The following is a 23,777-nucleotide window of genomic DNA, read 5'->3' on the forward strand; positions in this document are numbered from 1 at the left end:
CTGAAAACATTCTTTTTAATAAGCAATTATTGTCTGCTCCTTTTAAACGTTGACGCGTAGTGACTCTTAACTAATTACAACCGATTTACATGCTATGCAGAGAGCAAGACAGAGAGAGAGAGAGAGAGAGAGAGAGCTATAGAGAGCGGGAGGGGGAGACGTAGAGCCAGAGGTGGCTGAGCCAGCACAAACCCCAGAACTGGGCCCAGAACCAGGCCAGGCCTCCGGTTCGCTTGTGGATAATCCCGCTTTAAATATTTGCAGCATTTAAAGTAAATGCAGAAACCGGTTGCCAGTTGCTGTTCTGCTCTTGCCGATCATCGTGATGATGACGTTGCAGATGTGAATGCGAAAAGCATACACACACACACACACACACACGCTCATACACATATGCACACCCACCAGGCTGGGCAGTAAATCCGCTTGGCACACACGTAGCCAACCGCCTGTCAGGCATCCTCATTGCACATGCGCAACATGTGCGCCGTGTGAGCGAGTTCGAATCAGAGTGCGAGTCGGAGTATGAATATGAGTGTTAGTCGTCGTCGTCGTCGGCATCGTGTGAGTGTGAACACAGTATGTTAGCAATGTTAGCTGGAGCAACTTGTAATTAGCGACTTTTAGACTTTAAATTAGAGTACATATGCGGACTGTGCTTTCACCGGGCCAAGCCTGCGCTGCGGCAGGCTCATTAGACGCTGCCACAGCCACTATGACTCACACAGTGGGCTGGCTGACTGGCTGGCTGACTGGTTGACGCCTTGGCCTCAAAAGCAGCATTGAAATTGCAGTCGCGCTGCCAAAGCCGTCAAATTGCGTAGCCAATGGGCTGCCCGACTGCCCCGATCATAATTAGCTGTAATATATGGTGGACTGCGCCCAGCGCCACGGCGTCCCTCCCTCCCTGTCTACCCACCACCTCCAGCTGCTTGTCAAAGCGCTATTGTGCAGTTGCATAGCCTCAGATACTCTAACCCAAAGTTGTTCGACTAAGTGTGACGGCTAAGCAAGTTTAATTATAACTTACTAAATGTGGTTATTAATTTGGCAACAATTTATTATTAAACATTTATAGATAATTTTTATAAATTTTCTAGATATTTTTATAAATGTTATTTACTTTGTTTGTTATCCTTTTTAGTGTATGTAAATTTCGCTTTTCTGATTTCTTGATTTTTCTTTTTTGTGCTCGCTGTGGCCTTTAGTACGATCTTTATAGCACCTGGATTTTCTTGTTTCCAGTCGCCAATACAAAATTTCTTTCTTTTTTTTTTTCAGTGTGCATGTGTGTGTGTGTGTGCTGATTATTTTGCGCTTATTATTTGCCTGTTGCGATTTTGTTGTTGTTGTTGCTGCTGTCGTTTCTTTTTTGTTTAATTTTCAATAAATGTTGCTGGTTTATTATTGTCGCTCTTGTTGCCGCTGGTATCTCTATTATGTGTGTGTGTGTGTGTGTGTGCGTGTTGGCCAGACGATTACTCATTTGACTGCATGCACATAAATTTTATGCACTTTTTTGATTGCTTTATTTTTATTAATTGCTTTTTACAACATTTTGTTTTGGCTTTTGGAGCATTACAAGTCGCATTTGCTCAAGGGAACTCGACGGGGGTTAACTGAATGCGGGGGCAGGGGCGCACTTAAGTTGCCTGAGAGGGTGTCCGTGTATGTGTGTGCGTGTCTCGTGTGAGCTGATTGTGTCATTAGAATGAATTCGGCTTGGACAGAGACAAAGCGAATAAAACCAAAATGCGGTCAAAGATATCGAATATGCTTCTAATTATTTTTTTCTTTATTGAATAAAGTTTATCGACAAAAAATGCTAATTTGTATGTATTGGAATGTCGTAAAGTCAAAGCATAATTATTTTTTAGAAATCAGAAAGAAAATAAATGTTTGGCAATGCAGAATTAAAAAATAAATAATAATAATAATATTAATAAATAAAAATTTATATGCAATTATGGACCAGCCAAGCATGTTGAAAATTTAAATAAATTAATTATTGGTAAACTGCCTATTTATAGATATTTATATATATATATACATACTACAGAAACTGAACAAGTAGAGACAGCGATCAGGGCTGCTTCCAGCTTGTTGAGCTGCAGTCAACTATGTTGAACTCTGATGCTTGAGTGATAACATAGGAGAACAGTTTATCTGTATAATTCAGCTTTGTAGTGGGTTCGATCGAGCTGCTCGTTAAGCCAGCTGATTGAGCTTCAACTTAGTGTGCTAAAAAATATTTAAATTGCAGCAGGAACTGAACTGCTGAACTTTGTATTGTTCCATAGCCGAACGGATTATATTTATAACTCTACTAAAGAAACTTCTGTCTATTCCATGCTTTCCCTAAGGGTGTGTAATTTGAGCACTGGTTACAAGTCTTTTACTAAGGCGGAAACATGACTGCAGGAGGCTGCCTTGTCAAAAAGAATACAGAGCTGTCAATGTTGGATGGAGACTCTTCTCTATCCGAGTTGCTGGAAGTTATCTATGTTTGAAATATAGAAATAATAAAATGCCGCGCTTGTGTGCTTTCGTAGCAAAGGTTTATTTGTGACTAACTTACTTAGAGGTGGTACCTATCAGCTAGATATGGTACACACGTTTATCGATATATCGTGTCGCATTGTAACAGATGATATTCATTAACAGTCAAGGAGTAGGTGCTTGAAGCAGATAAGTTTAGCTTGGAGAAAATATGTCTCTCATGTAAGTTATTCATTGACTTAGGAAATATATACAAATAGAATTAAAATGTAAGATGCCTTCAATTGAAATTTTAATGAAAGCTCTATGAATATACCATATATAAAAAATTTCAAAAGAGTGAATCAAATGATAAGAGATGATGATGCACTTCCTGAGATGGATCATAAGATAAGATAAGCTGATCATAAAATATAATATAAATTATATTGTACTATATAGTTTCTATAGGTATTATACCTATATTTTATACGTAGTTTACCGAATTTATATATGTATTTGTATATTATTTAATTTTTAACTGATTCGCAAAGAATTGTAATAAAGAGAATATTGCCGAGTGGATGCGAAGAATCGCAACGTTTAGTTGTTATAGTGAGACTGAGTTTATTATTCTTCTTAATAGCTAATATGAGAATTGCCAGATCAACAGAAAATAATAATAATTAATCAATTATGAATAATATGAAAATCAACAAATTTGCAATTCAAGCAGCTGTTAAAAGTCGAGCAAGCTGAGGATAATTGAATCTTCGTCACTTTGCTTTTCCATATAATTAATACAACATCGGCCGCTCACATCTAGAGCACTTCATAATTTGAGAGCGATGTGAATTTTTCAAGTGTTTTTATTGCAGCTCGTCGTGGAAACCCTATCCCTTTATTCGGCCCATAATTTAGCACAATTTTATGAGCAACAAGCGAACGACAACAAAGCGCCTAAGACGAACGAAAAATTAAACAAAAATAAACTTGAAAGCGATCGAAGCGATTCCCGCTGATCAACGGATCGGCGTCTTCAGCGGTGCGGCTCGTTGCTTTCTGCTGATTTGCCAAGCTACTATGACTATCCGCCGGCAGGCATAGGCCGTGTGCGGCAGGAGGCGGAGTGCGGAGTGCGGAGAGCCCAGGCAAAGCCAATGCGAGCCCAACTGAGCCAACTCAGGCCAACGAGGACATGCGAAATTTTTTATTTATTGCTGACAATTGCACAAACTTTTTTGTGATCTCATTTTTGTAGCTGTTGCTGTTGCTGTTGCTGCTGTGTTGTTGCTGTTGTTGCTGTTGTCGTTGTTTCTGCTCAGTTTTTATGGTCATTAAAATTGGGACAAATATTTGACCGAGTGTTGCCGCCGCGGTTGTTGTATTAAGTTTTCGGCTTTTGTTTTTATTTTTGTTATTTATTTATTTTTGTAGTTTTTTTTTTTGGTGTGCTTTTTTTTTTTTTTTTTTTTTCTCGTGCACGACATAGCTTCAGCCTGCGGCTGCTTTATAACGTTTTGTAGCGTAAAATGTTTGACGCCAAGTTTGCCCTTGACGCTCGGACCGCAGCCAGTTGCAGGAATTGTCACAGTTGTAGTGGCAACATTTTGCGGCAAGCTTGCCGATTTCATGATTAGCCAGTCGGTGCCGCAACTAATTAATGATCGCCGCGCCGCTTGCATGCTAATTAAATGCAAACCAATTTCTGAATTCAGCTAGAGATGCGCGCGTGATCGCGTTATTTGTCACGCAAATAGCAAAGCTCGAATTACTATTTTTTATGCCATTGCAAAAAGCATTTATTTGGATAATTTTAAGGAATTTTTGTTGTATGAAATTATAGCTGATATATATTTATATAATATGAATATTTTATTTTACATATATTTTGTAATATATTAAATATTTATATGTTTTCTGATTTCGATCATTTTAATTTATATCGTATAAAATTATAAATTTTATATATTTATATGATATAAATATTTTGTATATTAATTTTTATATATTATTTACTACATTGATTTTTTATATATTACTTTATATATTTTGTATTTAATTATTTTTGTATTGAGTTACATAAATTTTAATTATTAATATATAATTTACTTTTTATTGATTGTATATTTTGTTGTTGATTTTTTTTTTTTTTATTTCTAATACTATTTTTTTATAAATGGACATTTAGAGATAATTTTTCTTTGTAATATATGTTTTTTTTTTTATATTATTAATTAATTTTTTTTAACTTATCATTTTTATATATTATTTTTGTTTTATTATTATTATATATATATTTTTGCCAATTATTTGTTTATTATTGCGTCATTTCTTTAAAATAATTGTTAATTATTAATTAGTCAACATTTGTTCAGTATATATAAATTCATTATTATTATTGGAAATATATCTGATTAGAGTTGATTTATGTATGATTTATTGTTATTTCGTGTTGAGTTCCAAATTTATGATATATATGTATAGATCGTATCGATCTCCCCAAAAGTTGAATGTGAATGCTAAGGCCCCACCTACTTTTGTAGTCTTATTGAGCGCAGACTGTAAATAATTTTATGAATAAATCAAAATGACTACAGTTAAAATATAGAATACAAATAAAAATGTTTTAAGTTCTTTTTAAAAGTTGCAATAGGCAATATTGCTGTTATTCCATATATATATGTAGAAATAATTGTTTAATAAATTATATGAATATATAAGCTCAATCAACAACTATGATTTTTATCTCTTTTATGCAGTTGCTCTGATTAGTGTAAGGTAATTGGAAATGTTGGCGTTTAGCGACTCACCGACTCGGTTTTGATGTTGAGCGCCAGCACATGCGACGAGCTGTTGGAGGAGATCGATGGCGGCGAGGCGGGCGTGACGCCGCCGCACGGCGACTGCGCCGCAGCGACCGCCGGCGAGCAGCGGCTGGGCAGCGGACTGGCCTCGCGCAGCGGACTGGCGAGCGCTACGCCGATGCCCAGGCCGATGGTTCCGCTTTGGGAGTAGGGCGAGCTGGGCGACTTGTTGGCATTTGTGGAGCAGTTCGAGGGCACGATGGCTGCGGTAGTGCAGCTTGTTAGGGTGCTGGCCGACGAGCTGGACGAGGAGGAGGAGCACGAGGAGGAGGATGATGATGAGCTGCTGCTGCTGTTTGCATTGTTATTGTTGCTGTTGTTGTTGTTGCTGCTGCTGTTGTTGTTATTGCTACTGCTGCTGCATATCAATGCTTGCATTTTGGTATTGTTGTTGTTGTTGTTATTGTTATTATTATTATTATTGCTGACGCTGCTGTTGTTGTTGTTGTTGTTGTTGTTGACACTGGCACCTGGCATCATGCTGCCATCGCAGAACTCCCGCTTCACAATATTGCTGGCAGTATTGTTGTTGCTGCTGCTGCTGGTGTTGGTGTTGTTATTGTTATTGTTGTTGTTGCTGCCGCTACTGGTGCTGCTGCTGCTGCTGCTGCCTGGTGTCGCAACAATAGCCGCCTCACAAGGCAACACCGTGCCCAGCATCGTGTCGTGCTTATACTGTGACGTTGTGGATTCAGCGGCACCGGCAGAGTCCTCGCAGCCCTCGGCCATGTCACTGACCCCCTCGCATTGTGTGCGCCGTCTGCAAGAAAGGAGGAGCAAGTCAAGAGTTGCCTTTAAACCAATCAGTTAAGCATCAAAGGGCTAACTTAACAGGCTGTCATGGTGATAATGTAGGCACTCGCTGAAAGACCTTTTGCAGTCGGCGTGCATCTCTATGAATACACAAAAGTATATGTATATGTATATGTATATATGCACTGCAAATACAGTTACTTTGTAATTTATCTAGATTTATAAATGATGCTTGAACGAACGATATACAAGTAATTATCTTTTAAGTTTTTTATGTAATCTTGAGCAATCTGTAGTCAGTGGTTAATAAGCTGGCTTAAGTAACCTAGTTCCCAGCCTAAACATAGTTTAGCTAAGCTTATAGCTAGAGCAATTATTTTTATATAATATTCCATATAATTGACTGCATAAAATGTTTATGTATTTACGTTTAGAATCTAGTTATCTATGGGTATGGATTTCTAAGAGATATTATTATTGCTTAACTAAAAATATATGTATATATGTAATATATCTCAATATATAAAAACTTATCTATATTTTCCATACTGTCTGAGCAATCAGGTGCGTATTATAGCTTAAAATATTTTTTATAAATTTATCTATATTAAATCAGTTTTAGTATTTCTAGTATTTAGTAGCCTTTCATCTAGTCTAGTCTATTAGTCTCTCACGGAATATTTAGTTGATAGCAGCTCTGCTCAGATCTAGACCTACAGCTGTGTCCGAATAATGCACTAATGCGGCAGTTAATTGTCATTAAAATGCACCCGGTAAACCCGAAGCGGGCAAACAACCCCCCAGTTGGGTTGGTATTTTGTCGAGATGGTGACTGTACCTGCGCCTTTTGCCTGCTGCGAGTCATAATTTAGAATTTACATTTATCGAATATATTTCGTGCACTTAAAACTCATGCCCAAGCGCATTAATTTCATTAATTATCCCTGTTGCCATCCGGTTGACCACAGCAACAACAACAATAACAACAACAGCAACAACAAACAAATAACAAAAGGCAACAGCATAATATTTGGGGCATGGCCAGGGACAGGAGGGACAAGTGGTTGCAGGAAGCGTCGCACACATGCCGCATAATTTTGCAAATGCAAAATGTTGCTTCGACTCCGACTGCGACGTCCTCTCCGCGTGTCCTTGCAAGCAGCCACGACGTCCGGCACTGGACTGGACAATGACTCGACAGAGAACAAGGGAGGTTCGCAAAGTAGCCGCAACGGTTGCTAGGGGGTGGCTAGGGCTGTGCCTGACTCCTGCTGCTTGCCTCCCTCCCCCTATCGTAATCGAAAATTTTACACCTACTCCGCATTATAATTTATATGCCTGGCGGGACGTAACCAGACTCTGACAAAGGAGTGAGTCACGTCTGGCAAGAAAGTTTTTTGTTATACAAACACAAATACATATGCTTCCAAGTAGATATATGAATGGGAGATTCTTTTCAGTGTAGCAAGAGATCAGAGCATATACGTAACTTTCTTCATAAATCATTTAGAGATATGTTTAAGATTGCAGATTAGGCGAAGGAGAAAGTTCGGAAGAACATTGGGACAGTCAAAATGCATTGATAATTATGTAAATAGCAAATATATAAAATAGTAATAATGCTGCTGAAATAATATAATATTACTTAACAACTTTATCATTAATATATTCAAAAGAAATAAAAAAAACTATGATGATAATAAATAAATAATTATAGCAACTAAAATTAAGAAATAAAAATAAAAATAAAAAACAAAATTATTGTTAAATATTGTTAAATTAATAAAGGAGAAATACCAAACATAAAGAAAACTATGGATATTTATAAATATATAAAAAAGTAAATAAATAATAATAAAATTATAAATAATCGAATAAATGAAATCTTGCTGATATCTAGCTATAGAATAATAAATAAATAACTAAAACAATAAAAATAAAATATATTAAAATTATTTTATTCAGCATATGAATAAATATATGAAATATATCTAGCAATAGAATAAGAAATAATTAATAAAAATATAAATAAAATATAAAATAAATAAATAAAGGAAATGTATCTAAAATAAATGATACAACAATAAATGTAATTTAATATTATATAATATAAATTAAAGTATTCTGTCTACTAAGAGTTAGACTCAATAGAGATTTTATCTTTCTCTAGCTTCAGCTAGCTGTTTTCAGCTGGAAAATTGAAGGAGCTTAAGTAGAGGAAGTAGAGGCGACTAAATGAATGGCCAGCTCATTCGCTTTTAAAATACGTTGACATTTCTGGTCAACTCTGAAACACACACACACATACACACACAAAGAAAGTGCCTGGTCGAAAATCGAACACTAAATGCGAAGTAGAGCTCCGATTCTGATTCTGCTGTTGCTGTCTTCAGCTTGGCATGGTCAAGTACACAAAACGGGCGTTGATTTTAATGCATAATGCAAATGGATGCATGTGTGTGCGAGTGCGAGTATGTGTGTGTGTGTGTGTGTGTGTGTAAGTGAGTGTGTTTGACTTGCTGTTGCTGTTGTTGCTGGCAACTATGCAGGCAACTCGCCTACAACTGTCTGCAGTTGTAATAATGCAAAGCCGCCATGACCAATGCAAGCAGCAACAAAACGGTCGAAGCAACTGCACTCTGAGTCGGAGCAGGAGTCGGAGCTGGACTCCAGGCCGAGCAGGGCAGCCAACAGCAGTCAACGAACGCACTTTTCCGGCCACGTCGCCGTCGTTGCTCATAATGAGCCGCAAAAGGGGCAGCGGGGCGGGGTGGCTGGGTGGGTGGGTTTGAGTGCGATGCCTTGCAAGTTGTGTGTATGTGTGTGTGTGTGCAGGACATGTAATGCCTGAGTCGGGGCTGTAGACGTTTGGGCTGTAGATTTTGGCCAGGAAGTGGACGGCAGCAGGAGCCGCAGCCCAAGAGAAGGAGTAATAATTAATTTTGTACATTGCATGCAAATGTCTGAACCCACGATTGCGCCCCTCCGCCCACCCCACCCAGTCGAGGCATGTGGCATATGCATAAGCAGCAAACAAAGCAAAACACGAATGCACAACACCAGCAGCAGCAGCAGCAGCAGCAGGAGCAGTCGCAGCCGCAGAGCCCTGCAGGAGCAGCAGCAGCAGGAGAAGTACACAGCGGGAAAAAGGAGAGCACTTGAGAGACTCACCTGGAACTACTTGCGTCAGGCATATATTATCATGTGATTTCGCTGCGTTCGACAGAGACAGCGCCTAATGAGCAATTGTTGCTGCTGCACCTTGGCAACATGTTGTGAAAGTTAGCCGTAAATACGTCAAATTGCAGCGGCAAAATATGCCAGCTAAATTAAGTACAATTTGCGCATATTAAAAGTGTGTCCAAATTGCACAGGCGAGCAGCAACATGCAACAGCGCTTCCTGCAACAGCAGCAGCAGCAACAGCAGCAACAACAGCAAACAGGCTGCAGCAAATCTAATCAATAACCGACAAACTGGTAGAATTTCATGTAGCACACTAAATAGCACGATTAATTATCGCTATGGCCAGGCAGCTATAATTCAAATCAAGTGCCTGACTATATTTTGTTGCATTTTCTTTTCTAAATCGGCAGCAGCAGCAGCAGCAGCAGCAACATGCAACGTCTGCAACATGTGCAACAGCAAAACGCATTAGAAACCGGTCTAATTATACTCATTTTGTTGGCGCAACGCGCTGGCAACATGTTGCTGCCGTAAAATCTAGCTATAAATTGCAATCTCCATGCAACTTTCTATTGGTAAAAATTTATCATTTGAGACACTCGGGCCGGCCAATGTCTTGGCCAGCGTTTTGTCATGCCACAGCGCAGCTCGGCACACGGCACACGGCATACGGCATACTTCAGTTCCTTGCCAATATTCAAATTAATAAAATCATCAATAATTTTGCATAGCTGCAACATGCTAAACATGTTGTTGCTGCTGCTGTTGGTGCTGCAGCCAGCGACTTGTTGTAATTAATAGTCGAACTAAATTGTTGCACATGCTGCTGCCATCCATTTTGAGGTAGCGCTTCAAATGTGGCACAAACCAATTTCTGATTGGAAAACGGCGTCCGGCCTCTGCCAATTTCAATTTGTACCGTAGGCCATTAAATTGCCTTCTGATTTGTAATTAGCACCGAATGCATATTAAGTGCCAAGCGCAAAAGTCGACTTACTTTAAGGCAGCGAATGAAAGGAAGGAAATGGAACGGGCTGTTGCAACTTTTTTGGCAGCTAAACTTTTCGAGTGCCCGCCTGGAAAATAATCAATAATGCGCCTCATGCCACAGGGCGGCCAGCACAACATTAAGTCATTCAGTTAAAATTATTTATGCAACATTTACTTACGCACACACACACACACACACGGACAATAGCACACACACACTCACACGTGAGTTGAAAAGTTTTCTGTTGGCCAATGCATTGTTTTAGGGTTGTTGTTGTCGGGGATGTTCATGCACTGGCAAAAATACCCACGTGTGTGCGCGTGTGTGTGTGTGTGAGTGTGTGTAAACGTGCAATTTTCTTAAAAATTACACACGATTACACATGAAATACAACCGTGAAGGTGGAACATTATGTAAAGTAGATAGCATAGCATGAGGCCATGTCGGGATAAGGAGCTTAAGCCTTGATGCTAATGAAAGTACGACCGGAGTTTCTAGTAGTTTGTGTTCGTTTCTTTTCGAAATTAAGTCAGACCTATAGAGTTTTGCAGAGTGCAGTGGTAAACGGATTACGTCGAAGCTCGCTGCAATACTTGAAAACTTTTCCCCATAAGTACAACACGAAAATAATAGAAATAAGAGAATTTAGAAAAGGGGAAAATGAAATAATAATGAAAATATGAATTGAGAAAAAAAATAAGAATATTAGGTAGTATTCTATATAAAAGCTATAAAAATTTAAATAAATAAATCCTTCGCCTAGTTTAGATTAATTTCAAAATAAATATAAATTTTTTATATATTTAGAAAAGGGAAATAAATGAAATTAAAAAAAAAAATAAAATAAAAATTAAAAATTAAAATTAATATTAAGTAGTATACTATACAAAAGCTACAAAAATTAAAATAAATAAATGCTTTTAAGAGAAAATATGACGATCCTTCGCCTAGTTTAGATTATTTTTAAAATAAATATATATATGAATATAACAAATATAAAAATTTAGAAAAGAAAACAATTTAAATATTAATAAAAATAAAGAATTAAATTTAAATTAAAATGAATATTAAGTAGTAGAAATTTACAAAAAATAAAAGAAATAAAATGCGACGGTCCTTTGCCTAGGTTGGACTAATTTCAAAATAAATATAATTATATAAGGAATATGGATAGATCATAAAATCAATTGCGAATATATATTGCATATTAAAGATAATTAACTTTGAAATCAATTTTTAGATTATATTAAAAATAAAAGAACCTACACTTTAAAATAAAAATTGGAGCTGCATCAAATATAAATGAACAGAGACTTTAAATAAATATTTGATGCAATAGGTCATATTAATATGATTATTTTGGTTTTTATTTTAAAATTTCTATTTAGCTCTTAGTTGATCTGACCCGCGCAGCATTGCCAGTGAAATTATCTGGGCTGGCACCAAACAGGTTCAGCTTGAGCTGTGACTAAATTGCCTTTGGTTCGAGCATTATCAAACGCATAGCACGTTACATTATATTACATACGTGATACGCTGGGGCCCTGGCGAGGCGACCTCCCTACTTAATGCAAACAAAATGCATTGCAATCCGGTCAGTGGACTATTTAACTGGGTGTTTTCCTGTTTGGCTTGGCTTTGTTGTTGTGTTTGGTTTTGTATTTTGCTTCTTCTTTCTCCTCTTTTTTTTTCATTTTTTGCTGTCGACTTTTTCCACTCAAATCATTAAAAATAATAATAATGAAATTTGCGTGATTCAAATTGAGCACGCACTAGGCGATGCCAATAACACAACAACAACAACAACAGCAACGAATGCCAACAATACCAGAGACGTACTCAATACAACAATAACAACAACGACAACAATAAACATGTGCAAGCTGAACAGTCAGACGACTCCTAAGAGAAAGGGAGAGAGCAGGAAGGAGAGAGAGAGAAAGAGCGGGAGGGGCAGACAGAGCTCAGCATATAGGAAGTCAAAGTCATGCCAGGCCAAGCCAAACCAAACCAAGTCAGACGGGGACCCAAACAGGACGTGGCTAAAAAGCAGCCCTCTCATAGCGTGAGTCCTGCTACACACACACACACACACGCACACACGCCCATACGCTGCCCTTAATGCGACTCGTAATGAGTTATTCGCATTTTGTATTTGCATTAAAAAGCAAGCCTCCCCCTACCCAAACCCGCCCACATTTGGCAATTTTAATTCATTTAGAATGAAAATAATGAGAAAAAAGTTAAGAATTCTGGAATTGCAAATCATTTATAGACATTGAAATACCCTACATGGTAGAGGTTTAATTAATTGTATATGATAATAAAAATGATAACGATAATCATTTATAAGATGGATATCAGAATGGTTTTTACTTCTCAAATTCTCATATATGATATAAAATTTCATATAATATAAAATATTAATACCAGGTCTTCTTATTTAATTAACATATTACTTCTTTTAATACATTAAAGTATTTAGGCAGAAAATTAAGCTTATTTATCTATATTTAATTTAATAAGTATTTAATGATTTAATAAAAAATAAATATAGTTTCTAGTAAACTACATTTTTCAGCTTATTCAAATTTTATATTTATTATTATTATTATTAATTTTATAGATATATTTATTTATTTTTAATTTTTTTTATTTATTTTTTTTTATTAATCTTATTGTTATTATTTTTTTTTAAATCTTATTTTATTTTTTTTATTTTATAAATATAGTTTCTATAAACTGACAATTACACTTTATTACAATTATTATTATTTTATTTTTATTTTTAGTTTAATTATTAAAATTATTTTAACTTTAGTTGTGTGAAATAAATGCACTTCTTTTAGAACTATTTATTTTATATATATATTGTTTCTACTAAACTGAATATTTCATTCGAATTTAAATATTACTCCGTTCTTTATTCTTCTCAGCCAACTCATATCACATTGCAAAATGTGCATACCCCTAGCAGGGAGGGTATTTGAGTTATAGGTCGAAAATTGCATGTCCCATTCGTGTTGCAGTTGTATAATAATATTGAGGGAGTAGGGCTGGCCATATGGGCGACTGCAGCACGAATATATGTATGTATGTATGTGTGCATGTGAGAGCGCGTACACGACATGACGAGAGCACAAAACATAATTTTGCTAAATTAGCGAAAAACAAAAGAAATGGCATGTGGGCTCTGTGGAAGTGTGGGCGGGGCTCTCGACAAGCTCCGGCCAGAAAACTCCCCAATTGAGCACGCACCAAAATCGTTTGCCAGAGCCGCAATTTTTACTTATTTTTCGCGTATTTTTTGCAGCACGGAGCGCAATAATCAACGTCTAAATATTTGGCAAAAAAAAAAAAGAGAGTGTAGAAAAAATATGTAAAACCTGCTGCATTTGGTGCCGGGCAACGGGCAACGGGCAGTCGCAATGGCAATGGCCAACTAATTATAAAAATTTTTGCAACCCCTTTCGGCCGAGCACAATGCGAATTATGCGAAACCCTTTGGCGAGTTGCATGTGACCAAATCGAAGGGTCTGAGGCCAAGTCCGGGGTAAGTGATTGTGTACGTGCTCATTATGGAAATTTCTTTCTCTCCTTTCCATTTTGTATTTTTTATTCTTTTATTTTCCGGCATTGCAAAATTAATGCAAATGCCGCCTGGCATGCTCGGATCGCCGTAGCCAGCCAGCCAGCCAAGCCGGGCAGTGTGGGCCGTTAATGACAGCCCAGAAGAGCGAAGAACGGGGCGCTTGACAAAGGTTTATTGGAGCTTTGGCTTTGGCACTGGCGATACGCGATTATAATTAGAATTTAGCCGCGGGGTACAGGCCCGGCTCAAGGGTTGCTCTCCGCTCTCCGGGGGTTGTAAAGTGATTGCGCAAAGTGCGCGGCCGACTGCCTCGAAAGTGTTTGGGTAATCGAATCTCGAATCGATTAACTGGCTATCTGTGGCTGGAGTTGAAGGGCGCAGAGTTTCGATTAGACGATCCGCAATGCAACAGCCTTCGGCTCAATTGCGCCACTCTTGCAGCTTGCAGTCAAGGCTGAGGTTTGAGTCATTAGCCCAGACCCCCAAAAAGCCATTAGAGACTCGCCATAAAAAGCGCGCAATGTGCAGTAGTAAATAAAAAACATTAAAAAAAGACAGTGTGCAATTAATCGATCAGTGATAATTATCGATTATATATTAAGCACAATTATAATTTACATACACGTACGACAGCAAGTGCCGGCAATTTAATGCAACTGACCCCCCCGCCTCCTGCTAGTGGCTCTAATGAGCTATGCACAGACACAGACGTAAACACGAGAAGGCACTTGCACAGACAAACAGCGTTTAATGGATCGTCAACTAAGTTGCATTGAAATGGCGTCTTTGGAGCGCTTAATAAGCTGCGATTAAGTAGGGCATTGTGGGCAGCAGCAGGAGGCGGGTGCCGGATCAGCCAGTGGAGTGCTCGGTAGCTCGACTCGGTGCATTAATAATAATTAGATTCCTCTAATCACCAGTAATTAACCCAAGTGCGAGCGAGATGGCAACACGGGTGCATTTAGCTAGCAGACTGTACCTAAAACGATGGCAATTGTCGTTGTTGCTGTTGTTGTTGTTGCGCCAACAGCAAACAATTATTTATTATTTATTTATTATAATTATTTATTTACTTATTGCAACGGGCAGCGCTTATTAAAATCAACTTAATGCATCGCTTGAGCACTCCACAACAATGACTGCATACACATGTGCCATTAGGGCCAGGCAACGCCCCCGCACCTGCACCCGCCCCACACTCCAGGTCAGAGCACCCACGGCAAAAAATGTCCATGTCTCGCAATCGACTATGTCATAATTAACAACAGTTTGCATTGGGTTTGATATGCAGCGCGACATTTAAATACCCTGCACAAGGCAGTTGGAACTGAGAGAGGATCGAGGAAATACTTGAGATGATATAACACTCTTCATATACTGAAGAATTGTCAAGGAAAGATTAGTAAATCTTGCAGTGTATGGATCAACTTCCATTATTATGCTTTGCACAACTCAGAGAGAAAGAGAGAAATAGAGAGAGTTCCCTCAGTCACTCACTTGTCGCTACATGAGTCAGAGCATTGTCATATCTCTACACAATGTTAGTCGCTTATAATCAAGCTCTAGCTATAAATTGACTGACATATAAGCTGATTACAAGTCGATTGTGCTCTGGCATTTAATTAAGCTTGGGATTTTGTCTATTTAATGGGCAAAGGGAAATTATGAAAACTACTTTCGAGAAAATGGCGAGGCCGAGCCGGGTCGGGTTCAGATGAGTGTTTGAACTCGTGGCATGCAAATATTTCGCTTTCAACTGGAGCACTGGCTAATGTAGAGAAATTTTTGATTTCAATTGAAATAAATTTCTATTAATATTTTTAATTGTTTGTTAAGCAAAGAAGAAGGAACAACAAGAACAACAAAAACACAAAATTGCAGCAAGAGCAGTCAGAAAATGGCGAATGTGGCGAGTAGAAAGCGAGAAAGCAACAGCAAAATCGTTATATTTGTTAATTGAGATTTGACCTGATGATATAGTAAAATGAGCACACAACAACAACAACAGCAGCAACAACAACAGCAACGAATAAAATTGACGTCAACAAAAATTGTCGCCAGAAAGAAAGAAATGCGCTGTGAAAGTGTGTTAATTAATTGAACGAGAAGCAGACAACTAACAGCACTACTATATGGGGAATATATATATATATATATATATATATATATATATATATAGACTTTGTAGTGCTCTAAAACGGTTTGCTTGTATAAGTGGCGCCAGTGTTGCGAAATGCCATTTAGTGCAAAGCTTAAGCTTAAGTCAGCGTTCAATTAGAGCTAAGTTTTGCTTTGTAGCCATAAAATAAAAATAAATAAATACAAAATTATGCAGAAAATCTACAAAAAAGAAGAGTATAAATATTTTTACATAATTTAAATATATTAAATAAATATTATTAAATAAATATATTATATTAAACATAATTTAAAAAATCGATGAGACATAACAAAAAATAAATAAATAAATAAAAATAAAAAAGAAATAATAATTTTATTATTATTATTATAAAAATTGTTGCATGTGAATATATCAAAATCGATTAGATTTTTTGAAAAAGGAATATATATAAATATATTGTATAGTAAAAAATTTTGTGTAATGTTGAATAATGTTTTTTAAGAAAAGTAGCTCAACATAAATGCAAAAACTGTTGTATAATGAAATAAAATAAATTAAAAAAATATATATTTATATGTATAATACATAGATATGTAAAAAATAAAAAAATATTACACATAAGTGATTTTTAATTTATCTTCTGAAGTAGATAGAATATTTATATATTAATAAAATAGAATATGTATATGTTAATAAAATATATCATTGATATATTTACTAAAATTAAACAAGCCTAACTCTAAATATCTTGCAGAAATCTAATAATCTAAATGTTGTATAAGAGGAAGAGATATAACAGTTAGTGCACTAAAATATTTAAAGTGTCAATCAGCATATTATCTGTTGGTTTACAGCCAATGCTTATATAATAATTATGTTTCATAAGATATTCAAATCGTATTTTCGAGCCCACCTATGCAATTAGCCATATTTTGCCGTTGCCGTTGCCGTTGAGGAGAATGTCTCAGGCAGGCCAATTGAATGCCGTTGGCTGTGCTGCAGCAAAGACCTATAACTAGATGCCTAAATATGCGCCGCAGCGTCACATATCCATTCCCAAAATGAGCCCACAAAACGCCCCAGTGCACAGCGCAGACACTGCTCACTAAAAGTGTGCAGCCAGCTAATGTTGTTGCCGTTGCTGTTGCTGTTGCTGTTGCTATTGGTGTTGCTGTTGCCGTTGTCGTTGCACTTTCCTGCAATTTGCGCTCATAGTGGCAACTGCAACAGCTACAGCAAATAGCTAAAATCAAATGGTACGCATGAAATTAAAGTTTAGGCGCGCAAAAAATTTATATGTATGACGCGGAGCGCCAATTAATGTAAATTACGCGACGTCGACGACAGCAATGGCAACGGCTACGACCACGACGACGACGACGACGGGGAGCTGCAATGCGACACCAACTCAACAGCCAGAGACGCCCAGCAATTGGGCGGTATGGCAACGCCGTAGGGGCCTGCACGCATGCGTGCCAGCTGTCTCTGTCTCGCTCGCACCTCCTCGTTAGCCATGGCTGAGGACAATTTTGAAAGTGCGCGCGCACGCTTGCGCACAACGCCTGCAAGAAATTAGCAGCAGCCACAAATACACGCAGCGTAAATGATTATTAAATGCGCCAATTTGTTGTCGCTATCGCCCGCAGTTGCGCAGGTTCAGTCGCCGCAGCGACTCATTAAGTGCGTGACGGCCCCGACTTATGCATAAATGCATGAGACCGATTTGCCCAATCGCCCCAGCTAAACGGAGGCAACTGTACCGGAATAGCGAGCGCCTGACTTTCTAATGGCTGCCTAAAGTAACAGAGGAGCTTTAATTAAAGAGGGAATATTAATAAGAACTTGCAAGGGAAAACAAAGAAGAAGGGAAAGAAAAAGGAAAGGAGGAGATGGAGAGAGAGGGAGGGGAGAGGGGAGGGGAGAGGGGAGAGGGAGAGGGGAGAGGGGAGAGGGGAGAGGGGAGAGGGAGAGGGGAGGGGATAGGGAGAGGGAGAGGGGAGAGGGAGAGGGGAGAGGGGAGAGGTGAGGAGAGGGGAGAGGAGGGGAGAGATAGGGAGAGGGGAGAGGGGAGAGGGGAGAGGTAAGTGGAAAGAGTGGAGAGGGAGAGGGAAGGGGAGTGGAAGGGGAAGGTAATTTAGATGGTAGATATAGGGTAGATTTTATAGTATTTATATTTTTTTTTATATTTGTAAGGGGGATATTTTATATTTCATATTTATATTTTATAACTATATTTTATGTTTTATATTTTAAACTTTATATATAATTTATTTTATATTTTTAACATAATCATCTAACGTCGACATCACCAACTTTTCGTCTTATTAAAAGGTTAAATAACTTTGCATTGAACTCGTTATCGCAATTGCTTTGGCCATTATCAACATCGGCCGCATCGACATCGGCATCGGCATCGACATCAGCATCGGCATCGGCATCATCGTCATAATAATAATGCAATGGCCAATCAACGAAATATATTTATTTAAATGAGTCTAAATTACGTCTCATTGAAAAATATTGAGAATGCGGCACTCATGTGTGTGTGTATGGCCATACGGCTATGTGTGGCTAGTTCTCTGATTGGAAATCAGCATACAATAACAAAAATAAATAAAATAAAATCGTCGTTGGCCACTCAATACGTAAATTAATAAAAATCGAAATCAGTGAAAAACACTAAATGCTCAATTTATGCGACAATAATTGAGCCAAGGGGCCTGCAAATGACGCCAATGAGCCAAAGAAAGCAAAAACCAGCAAACAAAACGAGCCTCAAATGGGGGAAAAGAAAAAATACAAATAAACAAACCAAAGCTCATAACCAATCAGGGCCATATTAATCAACTTTTAATGAAAGTCATTTAAATGTGTTAATTTTTGTACACATTCAAGTGTCATGTGCGTGCTCTGCCTTTGTTCCTATTATGATGATCATAATGACAATGATGATGATCATTGCTGATGATGTGGTGGTGATTTCTTAGAATATCAGATGCTGCTGCCACATACATACGAATGTGGAGATGAGCGAGATAGAGAGAGAGAGAGAGAGAGAGAGAGATGGAGAAGCCATAGCTCTAGTTGAATGCAACCTTTAACTGCTGCAATTCATTGTTACGTCTCAGTCCCAATGGGGCATTATAAATTAAAATTACTTAGGTAGCTGATCGGAGAGAGTAAAGACATGAGTTTATGAGATTTCAATACACTGAAAAATAATATACTGTAACATTTAAAGGGCGACTAAATATATTTTATGTTATCTTAAAAGAAACACAAAACTTTTCGACAAGTTCTTCCCCTAAATTTATAATTTAACTATGCATCTATTTTCATTAGCTAAACATAAAATTTCTTTTATGCAACCAACTCCTACATATTCTAATAATAATATAAAGGAAATTTACACTTAGAATTCGTAATTTGAATATATATAAATATAAACGAATTATAAAATAAAATAATAAATACTTTATGTTTTGTATTTATAGCAGATTGAAGCTGGATTTATAAAATTTATTTATTAATTTACAGATTAACAGAAGATTAAGATAGTTTGCTTCTGGAAAGTCATTTAGGAAACTGCGAACGACAGCAAAAATTTATTTATAAATTTATTGCAATAAATAAATATATATTCCTTAATTTATATATAAAATCAAATAGATTCTAATATACTATCTGATTAGGAACTAAATTTCTTATATAAAATTATTTCCAATTTATTTTACAAGAACTATCTGCAATAACTGTCAAATAACTGCAATAAAAATCTAGAAAATTCACTTTCTCGCAAAGCAAAGCTCTTCTAATTATCTCAGTCGCATTTCAGTTGCCCCAAAAAATCTTCGATTTAATCGATGTTTACTCTCAAACTCTATTTGTGGGATGCTCTTTGCATTGCTTTAGTTAATTGTCTCACGCGTCACAAATGACGCAATTGAAAGTGTTCGATGCTGACGTTGCGGCCGGCAATAATGTCAATTAATAAACCACAAAAGCACAATACATATTTATTAATAATAAGTTGAATAATTTGCCCAATTAACGGCGACAGCATTCCGACTGCCTTCCAGCTGCCAGCCAATCACAAATCTCAACGCGCCCATGCAGTTGATGTTGTTGTTGTTGTTGTTGTTGTTGTAATTGAGTTTTTCCTTTCCAAGTATTTTCTCTAAATGATCAACGCGCTAAGCGGCAATTGAAATTGAAATACATTTGCTAGCTTGACAGATTTAATTATTGTAAATAAACACACGCAATGGATAATTATGTGACCATGATTGGGCTGCGACCCTGGGGACACAGCTGCAGCAGCACTGTTCCTACAGCCTTAAGTGGAGCGTGTATATATATGGGGGACCATGAGAATAAGTAAAATAAGTCACATAAATTTGCTTTTGTGTAAATTTATAGCCCGCTTATCGTCGCCGGCCAACCTGCCAAAGCGCCAATGCACTGTGCCAATATTTTCCAAACTCAAATAGATAATTTTGGAATTCTGATTAGACTCTTGGCATGTGTCTTGGTTTGGCAAACATATTTATTGAATGAAAAATTGCATAAATATGGCAAATCTGTTTAAAAATTGTATTTAAACGAAGTGAAAAAAATCAAAAATATATATAAAAAATTTTATTTTGTTTTTATTTCATTTTTTTTTTTTTTTTTTTTTTTTAATTAAAATAGATAATTTTAGAATTCTGATTAGAGTTTTGGCATGTGACTTGCCTAACATATTTATTGAATGAAAAATAACTTAAATATTGCAAATCTGTTTAAAAATTTTATTTAAATGAATTGAAAAAATCACAAATTTATTTAAGAAATTTTATTAATTTTTTTTAGTTTAATTTTTTAAAAATTCAAATAAATAATTTTTGAATTCTGATTAGAGTTTTGGCATGTGGCTTGGTTTGGCTAACATATTTATTGGATGAAAAATAACATCAATTTGGCAAATCTGTAGAAAATTGTATTTAAATAAATTGGAAGAATAAAATTGCCTGAATTGTATAAAACATTTTTATACCCTGAACCCATTGAAAATGGGAAATCAGGGTATAATGGTTTTGTTGAAATGTATGTAACAGGCAGAAGGAGGCGTGGCAGACCCCACAAAGTATATATATTCTTGATCAGGGTGACGAGCTGAGTTGATTTGGCCCTGTCCGTCTGTCTGTCTGTCCGTCTGTCCGTCTGTCCGTCTGTCCGTATGTTTGAACGCGTCGATTTCCGAAGATATAAGAGCTAGAGACTTCAAATTTTTTGTAAAATGTTCGTAATTACAGCGCGGATATCGAGTTTATCATTAAAATTCGATAACTCATCCCGATCTTTTTTTATCGATGAAAAACCTTATCGAAAACCAGTTATAAAATTATATCTTCTACACCTTTATTGCTAGAGTCTCCAAATTTTTTATATATGCTTATATGCAATTTATACAATTTCGGTTTTTGTTAAAATTTACCCCCCACCTCTAAATTCACCCCCTCACCCTCACTTTTGTAAAACGCGTATTTCAAATACTAGAGACTTGTGCTTTGGCAATTACATGCATATTCATGTTATAATCATAATCTGAAAGTTTCATGAAGATCGTACGTCCACAAAAAAAGTTATTAAACAATTAAGTTCTCATAGTAAGCGCACACTGCAGCCCATGCGTGTTTATGCGTGGGTGCTTGTGTGTGTATGTGTTTGTGTATGTGTGTGTGTTTCTTGTGTAAGCTGAAAGACGCGAAAAATTATTGAAATAGCTAGCACTCCAAGGGTTCAGGGGATCTCGTAGTCGAGCAGTCTCGACTAGAGCTTTCTTACTTGTTTTATTTTATTTTTTTTACAAATTTATATAATTGAGTTATATAACTTCATTGATTATTAATAAAATTACTATCAATATAATACAAATTTAAATATAAAGGATTACGATTCGTTCTGTATTATTATGTATTATCAAGACACGAAATATTTTACTATATAAACTATTTATTTCACCTTTGTCAAAGAGAAAGAGAGAGAGAACGAGAGATGTACGATATGATGATCCTCTCGCTTCCTCTTTTGCGTTAACCCCTGCAATTTATGAATTTTAGAATTAGTTCATTCGGCTGTACTCTTCTGCGATCTACACGGTCGACGTCATTGTTTGGCATTGTTTTTGCATTTGGAAATTATGGTAAATTATAAGGCGAGTGGTGGCAGTAATGAAATGTCGGTCGATTTGTGGCTAGCACGGCAATCGCAGACAATTTGCATTACTTATACGCAATGTGGTGCGCCAGTAATTGCATGTAATAAACGACCGGCGCCCATTTAGATAAGTTTTTGCCTTCGTCGTGCCAAACTGTGGCTGTGTAACTGTAACTGGTTGCTTCGACCTGCTAATCGGTCACATCAATCGAACGTCGGCCATAACAAACCATAAATAAGGCACGAATGCGACGCCAAAAATGGCGCTAGTTTTTTGTTGTCGTTGTTGCTGCTGTTGTTGTTGTTGTTGTTGTTGTTGTTGTTGTGTGTTCTTCTTATTTATATTTTTTTTGTTTTGTTTTTGTTTTGCTTATGAATGAAGCAAGCAAAGTTCATGAATGGAAGGCGGCGACGCTTGGGGAGATTGCACAGATTACGCCTAAGTTTGTATGAAAAACACACTCGACACACACATGACGGCGAACAGACACAGACACACACACACACACTTGCAGACACGCACACACGCCGAGTCGCCGTCGCCGCAATAACAGCAGCGCAGCAAAAGCGTGCGAAAAATCGACAGCAGCAGCCGCCGCAGCACGTGACGTCACTTGCCTGACGAAGATGCGCACAAAAAGTAACAACAACAACAGCAACAACAACAAGAGCAACACGAACAACAACGACAACGAGGAAAGAAAACAACTTATAAAGTTGTTAAAACCTCAAATGCCGCCTCAGCTTAGACGTCTTGGCCACGGCCATGGCTGTGCGATGCCGCCCGGTCGGCCGACTCTCAACTGTATCTCGAGTTGGCCAACAGTTTGGCGCAACAGGCGGCGGCGCCTTCGCTGGGTTACTTGGCTAAGAGCAGCAGGCGCTCAGCTTTGCCAATGCGCAACGCCAACGCCAACACTGACGTCGACGTCGTCGACGACGCCGACGCTGCTGTCGTCTTAATGTGACAGACGCGAGTGTTGGAGTCGTTGTTGTTGCTGCTGTTGCTGTTGTTGTTGTTGTTAGCGTAAAAAGCAGCTGGAAAACGCGTTAAAGCAAAACTCCAAACACAAAGATAAGCAAAATACAACCAAAGTTAAGATACGATGTTTGTTAAGGGAATTATTAATAGAGACTAGAGTTGACACTCGGAAAAAGGAAAAAAGTGGGGGGGAAAAACAATAAATGGTATAAAAATAAAATTAATATATAATAGTTATATATCAAAAATATATATGAAATATGTAATAATAAATAAATAAAAAATAAATAATATATTATAATAACTATTACAAATAATAAATTATAAATAAAAAATAATAATTATAAATAAAAAATATATATTTAATAAATAATAGTAAAAAATATAATTTAATAATTTAAATATTTTAAAAATTTATTTAAATAATAATATAAATAATAATTTATAGATCAAATATTAAAAATACATAAATAATAAATAATCAAATAATAAATATTAATATATAGAATTAATTATAAAATAATAAGTTCAATCAAATCAAATGGATTACTAATGTATGTTAAATTTTCTCAAATAATTCTTTCTGAGAAATTTAAAAGATAAATTTTT

The 23,777-nt window shown here is 36.8% G+C and overlaps 1 protein-coding gene across 6 annotated transcripts in view; it reads right to left on the reverse strand.

Annotated features, from left to right (window-relative positions):
- The window catches only part of pdm3 (POU-domain protein pdm3), a 104,326-nt gene that overhangs the window by 68,947 nt on the left and 11,602 nt on the right, over window positions 1-23,777 (reverse strand). For all 6 annotated transcript variants that reach the window (XM_089471336.1, XM_089471335.1, XM_089471334.1 and 3 more), the window contains exon 2: window positions 5,292-6,105. In XM_089471336.1, the coding sequence (XP_089327462.1) occupies window positions 5,292-6,074 (783 nt within the window). In that variant the 5' untranslated portion in view covers window positions 6,075-6,105. The remainder of the gene's footprint in view (window positions 1-5,291; window positions 6,106-23,777) is intronic.

Source organism: Drosophila arizonae, chromosome 5 (genome assembly GCF_054131065.1).
Source record: "Drosophila arizonae isolate 15081-1271.41 chromosome 5, UAZ_ARI_1.0, whole genome shotgun sequence".
NCBI lineage: Eukaryota > Metazoa > Arthropoda > Insecta > Diptera > Drosophilidae > Drosophila > Drosophila arizonae.